This window comes from Apium graveolens, chromosome 6, assembly GCF_009905375.1.
Source record: "Apium graveolens cultivar Ventura chromosome 6, ASM990537v1, whole genome shotgun sequence".
Lineage (NCBI taxonomy): Eukaryota > Viridiplantae > Streptophyta > Magnoliopsida > Apiales > Apiaceae > Apium > Apium graveolens.
The window spans coordinates 7618814-7629503 of record NC_133652.1 but is presented as its reverse complement, the minus strand read 5'-3'; the positions used below and the strand labels follow the sequence as shown (position 1 = coordinate 7629503).

Here is a 10690-nt window from a genome sequence, read left to right as displayed (position 1 = left end):
TTGAGTTGCCAAAACAACTCTTAACCATTTTCCTCCCATAATCAGCATAAACCATCCAGTGTGCGAATAACGACCATAGAATATCCTAGTCCAAGAGCGTAAACTTTACATTGTAATCAGGATTCAGCTTTATTTGATGATGCTAAAGGACATTTTAGTGTCCATACAAATCCAATTTCAGTTACATCTGTATGGTCCAAATCCAGATATACATAACGAGAAACAATGCATCCTTTAGACAACTTAAACATAAATAACCAAAAACAAAAGGCTGATCCCTCCTTTGAAACAATTACAAACCAGCAGTAAAAGATTGTTTAGAAGTGGAAGACTGAACAGAAAACACTTGAGATTGTTCAGTAGAAGATAAAACAGATATAACTTAAAAAATGCTACAGGATTTCCAAGTCCACAATAATAACTTAAATAATGCTGGCCCTGAAAACCTCCATAATTTCCAAGTCCACAAATGTATGGATTTGTATTAACCCTGGCATTCAAAGAGGATATAGCCTTGTTACAAACAAAACAATGTAACGACACTTTGCAGAAGCAATAGCGTCCCAAGCTATGAAAATAAAGCTAGCTAGAGGGCCACATAATCCCCCAAAAAGAAAATAAAAAGAGACATAAAAAATCAGCTTTGCACAAAATCAACTATATACGCGGCTCGGTAGCATTGGCACTTGGACGGCATATCGATTGCAAGTCGAACTATAACTAAAAAGGGATAACAAAAATATAACATATCAATTGCAAGCTGAACTATAACTTAAAAGTGATAACAAAATAATAACAGATGAATTCCGGAATTCCAATAATAGCAGGAAACACTAATAACAAGTAACCCCTGACTAAATAGGAAATGGAAAATTAGAACTTTGTTAAGCAGCACAGAGTGCAAGTGATAACGAAGTTCAAATAGAATTCATTTCTTGTTCAGCACAAAATGGGAGTTCAAGTGATGACAATATACTAAGCAAACATCCATCTATTACTGTACCATGCGGTAACCGCCAACAGCGACGGCATGCCCCCTCCCTATTGGTTCTAACGTGACAATTTCGTTGGTCTTGAACTCTATCCTCACGCTGAAGGGAAGTTTGTCGTGGTCAGCAAACGGATCTTTAACTTGGCTAGTGAAATTGATGTTTTTTGCCTGCAATTCGCACAAGTTAGAAACATGGTTTAACAGAACTCCAAAGGACATTCACACTTTGTAGACTAAATACAACAAATATCATAAAAGAAGACATACCCGTGTGCAGATCAAGTAATGACCGCCGGTTTTAAGATGTAATAGAGCATACCTAGCTATATAATTCACCTGCCCAACAAAAAAGCACGGTCACAACTATATTTAAAAACTAAACATCTAAGAGCAATACCACAAAATACCCACCTATATCTCCAAGTCATACATGAAGAAACTATAAGGCATCACAAATATAAAATCTTAGTTCCCATTGTACATTCAAAACTAAACTTATAATCTTTTAACTGAAAAAAAACAAAAAGAAAAACACTCAACTAATAATCCAAGATTCTAAAACCAAAAAACTTTACCAGCTATCAAGTCTTAAAGGGTAATTTACAAATTAAAATAGGTGGGATGAGGGAATAACTAAAATAATGTTGGAATCATGAACAATTCAAAAGATTATAAAGCATTTCAAAATAATACTTCATAACCATAGAACAACCTTCCTTTTTAAATGTATTGAGAAAGCATTTAACAGGAAACTGTGCATTATTGTAGCAAAAGTACAATTTTTTTAATGTTTAATCCTTTTTTGAGCGATTATAATTAAATTAATTTTAAAGTGAGACATGTTCATTTAATTCAAATATTATAAATCAATAAAAAAACAAATATTTAAAGATACCACCGCATTTTTAATCCTTATTCCGATATTAATAATTTGTACCAAGAGGTAGCTGCTGTCTTTATTTTTTAAATGATTGCAATCACACTGATTTTTTTAAAAAAAAAATCATAACCATTCTTTAAAAAAAAGGTAAATTTTTTTATTTTTTATGTTTTGGAAAAGTTAATATATAATCCAGTTATGATACCTTATTTACTTAAAAATAGAAGACATTAAAATATGGGTGAAAATAACCTGCAAAGAGGGATCTGGATAAACGATATCACCAAGGATGACATCCACCATGCCAACAACCATGCGGTAATCCATACCATTAACCATGCGATAATCTCTACTAACCATGTCCTTACGGAAACAAAAATTTTCTGGAAATGTAACAACATTCGACCTCTCCTCCACCGTGTTTGCAACAACATCTGACAACCCAATTACATACACCATTCCATCCTGCATATTTAAACATCCAAGCTATGCATAAATGATATGGAACATAAAAACTATGTTACTCCAACTTGGTTGTGGAGTGTGGGACACGACCCATATCCGAGTGTCGGACTTGAAAAATCTAAATTTTGAGACACGGGGACATGGTCCTATTTTTAAACATGGTATGACCTATTTTTGGACATGGCACCGCGACACAGCATAATATATTGATGAACAAGTGTATCAAATTATCAAGTATGACATCTTAACAAAAATTAATAACAAAACTCACATTAAACATGATTTTGTAATTGACCTTGAAATTAGATATCTTCTCTACTTTTATCTCATGCTTGTTTATTTCTCCCTTCTCACACACATATTGATTTTAAATCATAAGTTCTAGTCATATTTAATCTCTAAGTTGGTCAAAGTGTCCACATTTAAGTCAAATGATCCGACACTAAATAAGTGTCGCGTATGAGTAACATAGCATAAAAATACAAACAAGCCATGATCAAGCACATACTATATAACTTACCGAGCCAACAAGATCGGATAATTGTAAAACTGTAATTCCACATACATCTCCCAGGTATAAAACGTGAGACCCGGGTTTCTGAAAAACATAAACCGAATTAAATGAAGCAAAAATAAATAAATAAATTGTATAACTCATTTGCTATTGTATATATGATAATACTTACGATCCATATATTAGTAAGACCGCCCAGTATAGCAGCCGCCAACTTTGACATATGCGGATTCCATAATCTGTACTCAACTTCAGTTCCATCATCCTTCTGAAATAGGGAAAATTATATACATTCAGTGTTACTTAAGGCAAAAAACACAACGAAGCGTAAGATCTCTCTGGTAGCTTAAGCATAAACCGAAAAATGAAGCTCGGGTTTTGGTAAATGAAGCGCACTACATTGATTAGTATATACTTACACATATAAAGAGAAATGACATGCTAATTACTATCTGCAAACTCAAAAGAGAAGTGTAGGCCCATATGTCATAATACTAAAATATATTAAAAAAGTGGATAAAAAGTTATATTTGTACATCATCATATTCTCCGCTTTCAAAATAATCACAATCAGTGGTGGTTTGTTGAGGATTTGTGGAGGATGAGGGAGGCAGCTTGGATGTTGATTGGATGTTTAGAGTGTGTCAATGACTGAAAGTCCAGTATATATAACGTACTCGTTTTTAAAACAAGCCCAACAAAAAAAAAAGAACCACCTTTTAAAATTATGTCCAGATCTAATATAAACACCCACTTATACAAAAATGCCTTTTTTATAGTGTTTCTACGCTTCAGCTTAACACATAAACGGGAATCTTTATATTTTACTCTGCTCCTCCGAAAAGAAAACCCAAATATAAAGAATTGGGAAGGATGAAGGGAGTAAATGATAATAATGCAATGTTAATAATAATCATGGATTATAAAGATTATTAATTAATGAAGAGCCAAATACTACTATAAAATAAATTAATTCACCTGAACAGATATTAATTTGTCACCGTGAAGAACTTTACCAGGTACTAAATTTTTAGTACAGATAAAATTCTTTTTACCCAAACCCTTGGCGATGAAAAGTCCTTTAAATTTATGTGGGACAACCACAACTTTGTTTGCAAAACCAGTGTGAAAATTTCTTTGCACTATGGAACTTTCTTTGCACGCACAACTTTGCCAACGATAACTGCGTGCCAAATTCAGTTGAGCCATTCTCAAGTCTCCGGGCTAGATAAAAGAAAATCAACAAATTAGTTTGCAAGAAATCATATATACTGGGTATGTTTGGCCAGACTTATTTGATGAGGATGGAAATAAGGACTTATTTTTGTTGAGCCATTCTCAAGTTTCCTTATCTTAGGGAAAAAATTCACATCTAAATGTTTGATAGGGGTTTAACATTTCTTATTTGCAGAAATCACTTATTTCTAGAAAAAGGTACACATGAATAAGTCTTTTATCAGAAAAGTACACATACACGTACTTGTACTCGTACATGTAAATGATTACTTAACAGAAAGGAAACAAACCTCCAAGTCGATGAATTTGTCAATTTTTGCCCGCAAACCACGCATAACCTGATCGATTATTTGACCAACTATCACAAATATCCCTGTTGCTAAACATATATTACGTCCCAACAGTGCATTTGCAACTGCAATTTGATAATCAGATCTTGGTTGTGGAATATTATCCACTAAAAAACTTTTCAGCTCCTTGGTCACATTGGCTACAAACAAAATACATAATTTTTTTTATAAGACAAACATGGAATAGAATTATAGAAAATTAAAAAAAAACAAATATATATATAGGGGAGAGAGAGAGAGGCGAGGATGACCTCAGGGAGTTACCTAAGGTTATAAGCTATTTGAATAAAAAATCTGGATGGCAAATTTTTAATATCAGAATCCACCCAAAAAGACCAATGATGTTGTATTATTTTTTGTTATAACCTCATGTACTGACCTAAGGTCACCCTCAATATATATATAGAGAGAGAGAGTAAGGTTCCGGGGGAACACTCTTAAAAAGGGAATGAGAGAACCTTTCATATAAAATAAGATTCCAATTATTTTTTAGCTTAAAATAATTATTCATTAATATTATAATAGCCATTACAAAAATTTATTGCATGTATTTGGTTATCAGTTCTCATTTTAATTGGGTTCTCATTAGGTCCCTATATATATATATATGGCTAATCCAATAGAAACTTCTTTATAATAAAAACTAGAAACTAAAGTATAAAAATTCTAAATCACATCGAAATATATCACATATGGTATGCAAATTGATCATTGGGAGATGGAGAAAAATATAGTGAAGTCGAATTTTTTCTGACGGGAAAAATCAAATTGAAAATGGAGGGGAAAAGTTGAGATTCTGTGTGGGAGGGTGCAGTTTAATTCTATGTGTTGCATGTAGGGGGGCATTAGATTAGACTGATCTAGTGGCTTAGATTAGTTTCTACATTTTAAAAGTTGTTTCTATATGATCATCTTCCTATATATATATAGTTACTACTTACAATTGCATATAGCCTTCATTTGATGGAGAGCGTCACGGAGAGATGAAAAGGGATAAAAAGCTCTGAGCGTGAATGGGTTGTTATTGAGGTACTTCTCAGCTATTTTGAATGTGGTGCTAAATCCAGGATATTCATACATTCCATGAGCATCAAAAAGAGCATATCCCGAGGCAAATTCAAAAAGAAAAGCAATATGGCGGCCATACTGAAGAGTAGACAAAAAATAAAGAAAAACAAGTGAGTTGTATTGCAAGAAGTGGCAAGCAGGTTAATTGGTGCTTGTAGGGGTGTATGTGCAAACTAATTTCTGGAAAGAAAAAAAATCCTCCAAAATGTACCAACTACCAAACACTAGTATAAGAGGTTTCATTTGGCCAACCTCTAATTTGGTTCAAAAATTTAACTACCAAACATGATCATTATAATAAATATATTTGAGTAAGGGCTCAAAATTATTTTTTTAGTAAAAATAGAAAATAGATTCATTTGGAAATCAAAAAACAACAACCACAATTCAATTCCTGAGATCAAATCCAACTTCATACTATAAAACTACAATTGTGTAAGTTTTAAACTATTATGTGTAAAACCAAATCTGACCCATAGTCTAAAAATTAAGCCAAATGAACTGTGACACCGGTTCTTAACAAAACAATAATATAAAACTTGCAAATCTATGAAACCAAGCAACCCCTTGGAGCAACCCTAAGGGCATCTCAACTCAAGCTCCTAACCTAAATTTTGAGGAAAAATCATGAAAATCAAGCTCCAAGAGACTCCTAACTTTTCTTCAAATTGTTAGGAGCTCTTTTATGCTCCTCAATATTAGGAGTCTCTCTCCTCTCCTCTTTCATTACATCACTTTTCATTATTTAAATAACATGGGTATATTAGCTAATTAAAAAATGCTAGCAAGTAATTTAAGAGACTAGATAGATTCATTGTTGGATATGACAAGTATTTGAAACTCTTAAATAGTTAAGAGTTAATATTTTATTTTATTTTTGAGGAGGGGGCTAAATTAACTCTTGGAGATGCTCTTATTACTTAGAATGAGAAAGAAAGAAAACCTGGATATAATTTACCTTATTGCACAAGGAAGTCCCTGGTTTAGATGTTGGTGCATCATCTACTTTTCTCTTTTTCCCCGGAGCAGGAGGAGCACTAGATATTGGTGCATCATCAACTTTTCTCTTTTTTCCCATATCAGGAGCATTCATCTGAACGGACAAAAGCATTAAAGTGGCTATCAATTCCCTAAATTCCAATTACAAATAATAATAATAATAATAATTATAATTATAATAATAATAATAATAATAATAGCACAAGAAACAAAGAACACAATAAATAATTTACCTTATTCCCCGACGAACCTGCTTTCTGCCTTAAACGATAATGAACACGGTTTTGCCTATATTCCTCCTCTACACGGCGGCGATTTTCCAACAACTTTAATTTTAATTTAGCATCCATAACTTAGTAAACAAATAAACAGAACGATCCCAGATGGGAGAGAGAGAGAGAGAGAGGGAGAGAGAGGGAGGGAGGGAGAGAGAGAGAGAGAGAGAGTTTAGAGAGAAACAGAGACAGAGACACGGAGAGATGTGGGTACACCAATTTAACAATGAAAAGGGGAAAATCCCTCTTTCCATTGTGATTTTGAGAAAAAATTACATAAATAACACATTATCACTCGTTCTACCCGCCCAATACACCGGTCGAAGGGTTTTGGTTCTAAAAAAAAATTATGCATCAATTTTAATTAAATAAAGTTTATAAATATCAGTTCAACTAGTTAATTTCTACGGATTATTAAACAATATATATTTTTTCTTTAAATAGTATAAAATGCATTGAATCAAATGTTACGATATAGTTTAGATGTAACTTTTATTTGAATAATTCAAAATATTTGTACAATATTATCCTGATCAATGAATATTGGTTATCTAAAAGAATTCTTTTTAAAAAGTTTGTTTTTTAAAGTGAAAAATAAAAAAAATCGATTTAATATATCATCGTAGTTTTAACAAATCTCGTGAGATCTCATATCAAATTTCGTTTTTTTTTAAATCGAGTCAAGTCCCAAAAACAATAATGCACTATATGTGAAGTTAATAATTTTATTACAAATAAGCAATTAACTTGATCGTATAAACACCTCAAACACATTAAATTATATTAACATAAGATATTAAAAAAAATTACACTATTGGTAAGATATTCTCGCCAATCTTGTAATTTAAATTTACTAAACGTAGATTGTGACGATATTTTTCGTCCGAGTCATGAAGTCAAATTTCGAGTCTTTTTTGAACAATGAACCAAGTTCTTATTTCAAATTCGAAATAAACTAAAAATGCATTGACTCATTCTAATCTGAACTTATCTAAATTTGTAATACCAATATAGATTATTTATATATAAGAGACCATATTTTCAATAATTTTTAAAATATATATATATGTACATTTTAGTTGTTTTTTATAATAAAAAATATATGAGATATATTTTCAAACTAAAAAAAAAGAAAAATATATAAGACAATCCATTTATGTACTATGTCTAATTTTGTATCTGTAATTCAATTCTTTAAAATTAACTGTACAAATATTCAAGTAACTTTCCCTTTTTTTTGCAAAATTCAAGTAACTATTTTTAAATTTAAATAAAATATTCATTTAACACACTTATATAATATGTGTATGATAAAAAATAGATGTGACAATATGGCGTAGTGGTATGAGGTTGTATGGGTAAATAAAATATCTCAAGTTCGATATTAAAAACAATAGTAGTTTAGTCTTTTCAATGAGACTTTTTAATCTCACTAATATTATCTATTGTTCTCCTATTATATATAGAAGAGATCTGTTTTAATCCTGATCAATGTTAAATATTTTACGTTAGCCCGGATAATAATATATTTTTTAAGTTTTAGCTAATCTAATTATTTTATTATTTTAATTTTGCTTTATTCTGGATTAGTTGTATAAATTTTGGTAGCCCACGTTATATATTGATTTGTTTTACTCTGACACTATTATTTTGACTAACAAAATATCTCTAGTTTCATTTTCGTAAAATAGTATGGATACCATAGAACTTGAAAAAAGCCCGTAATTTATATAAACTCAAACATTGTACAGACGAACCGACTATTAAAATTGTGTTAATTAAATTATTAAGGGCAGATTCTATTACACATTTTTAAGCTTGCATTATATCTAACAACCAGTCAGGTAGAATTTAATTTTATTGTAGCCCGTACTAACAAATTACTTTTCAAAAATTTAATTTTATTTGACTCGGTTCAATAATATATTTTTTAGCCGAATCATCAATATTTGCTATTTTATTTTAACCCGAAACAACAAATCCAAATAACTTTGTTTAGTTACTTTTATTTTTATATAAGATCGGATCAATTGTATAATTTTGTTTAGTCCGAGTGAAAAACATATATTATCTTATTTAAACCCGAGACCATTACACATTTAAAATTCTATTTACATTTATATGATTATACTTATTTTAAAAGAATGTTTTATTTTAAATATTACGATAGTTACAAGTCGCCAGAACGACTACCAACAAAATTTCAACCTTTTCGGCCTTTAATATAATATAGTATAGATAGATTACAATATAGTATAATAATTAATTTTAAACAATAAAATTTTATATATAAAAATAATTTTTGAATATGACTTTATATTTTATGTTATTTGTAATTAAGTTATTTATATGCAGTTAAGTAATTATTACGATTGTTAGTAGACGAATAAGATATTTTTTGGGATTTGAAATACACGAATGAATTTAGGTTTTGTTTCACGACAAATGTTTACAGGGGTTGTTACGAGGAAATCCCTCTTTCCTTTGTGATTGTTTGTGTTTTTTATGCTGGGCCGAATGATATCAATAAATTAATTATATTGATTTGCCGCAGGGTCACTCTGGTTGGCTTGAGAAAGAAAGTCTCAACGGCTCTCGACCTCCTAACGAGAATTGAGGTGTATGGAGGGTAATTATATATAGGAGATTGTTTTTAATAATTTATAATATTTTGAATTTAATTTGAAAAGATATTTTTAAGATTTTTAATTTATTTATTTGAAATTATAAATACATATTGTTTGACAATAATCATATATATATACTCACATATATAAGTTATTGATTTTTTTTAAAATAGATAATTTTTAAAAATAATATTAATAATTGGAATATATAATTTTATTAATATTTTAAAATGTCTTTACAAAGTATAATTATGTTTAATTCAAAACTAAATTTAGCTTGTAATTCTGCATAAATGAAATGAAGTCAAGTGCCAGATAGCTATCTGACGGATAAACAACAATGCCACTCGACGGATGATCAACAAGGCAACCCGACGGATGATCAACAAGGCAACCCGACGGATGATCATGAACCCGGCGAATGATCATGAACCCGACGGATGATCATGAACCCGACGGATAAAGAATTCAAACATTTGTTGACAGTGACAACACAGTCACATGCGTCGAGTGTATGCAAATGAAATGTGGAAGCCTATTCAACTGGGTTTTAGAGAACAAAGAAGCATTGCCATTTTCATGCTATTATGAAGATATTCAAAGATGCTGGAATAAAGTAATGAATCAGCATAGTATTAGACTTGATAGGTTTTGTTTTATTATCTTGTCTTATTACTTTGTAATCTTGGTGATATATAAACCAAGAAGCAGCAAATAGAACAAAAAGAAACTAAGCAAGATTATTATTCTCAGAGAAACATTTGTAAGCTGTATTCTTAGCATTTCTCTATAAACTTAGTTGTTGAAATTTGTAAGCAGTTGTGAGTTAATTGCTACACAGAGTTCTCTTGATATAATATATATATCTGGTGGATACATTCAAATCCAACAGAAAGTTGTTAAAGACTTGTGTTTTTAATTACTTGTGTCTTGATTCATTCCAAGTTATTATTCCGCAGTTTGCAAATCAATTCACACAGTTATATATTATTAAGATAAAACATTTTATATCTTTGTGAAAAAGTTTCAAGAATTCCATTCGACCCCCTTATGTAATTCTTGTTGCATTGTTAGGGACTAGCAATTGGTATTAGAGCAAGCTCTTAATAAACAAAGAGTTTAAAGATCACAACAAAATAGCAAGATGAACAAGAAGGATGTTGGAGTCAAGATTTCTTTTCTGGATAAAGATAATTACCATCATTGGAAGGTAAAAATGCATCTCCATTTACTTTCTCAAGATGAGGCATGTGTAGATTGCATAGAGAGAGGCCCTAATGTACCA

At 30.7% G+C, this 10690-nt stretch overlaps 1 protein-coding gene across 3 annotated transcripts; it reads right to left on the bottom strand.

Annotated features, from left to right (window-relative positions):
• Positions 1–410: 410 nt before the first annotated feature.
• LOC141667114 (uncharacterized) lies at positions 411–7107 on the bottom strand. 3 transcript variants are annotated; one of them, XM_074473478.1, is made up of 11 exons: positions 6737–7107; positions 6463–6597; positions 5378–5582; positions 4377–4576; positions 3829–4074; positions 3023–3118; positions 2857–2934; positions 2124–2336; positions 1259–1327; positions 1004–1159; positions 411–490 (listed from the first exon to the last, which is right to left on the bottom strand). In XM_074473478.1, exons 1-11 carry the CDS (start codon positions 6851–6853, stop codon positions 485–487), a joined length of 1521 nt encoding a protein of 506 aa, XP_074329579.1. In that variant the 5' UTR covers positions 6854–7107; the 3' UTR covers positions 411–484. The 3 variants fall into 3 exon arrangements, with proteins under 3 accessions (XP_074329579.1, XP_074329578.1, XP_074329580.1); XM_074473477.1 differs by lacking the exon at positions 411–490 and having other exon boundaries at positions 730–1159; XM_074473479.1 differs by lacking the exons at positions 411–490; positions 2124–2336 and having other exon boundaries at positions 730–1159.
• Between the last annotated feature and the right edge of the window lie 3583 nt (positions 7108–10690).

Bases quoted from the DNA above. Each gene is read 5' to 3' on its own strand.
- LOC141667114 (XM_074473477.1), bottom strand. From the start codon at position 6,853: ATGGATGCTAAATTAAAATTAAAGTTGTTGGAAAATCGCCGCCGTGTA. The intron at 6,598-6,736 runs GTAAATTATTTA...TTGTCCGTTCAG, and splicing joins CAGGTTCGTCGGGGAATAAG to ATGAATGCTCCTGATATGGG. The intron at 4,577-5,377 runs GTAAGTAGTAAC...TTTTGTTTGTAG, and splicing joins AATGAAGGCTATATGCAATT to CCAATGTGACCAAGGAGCTG.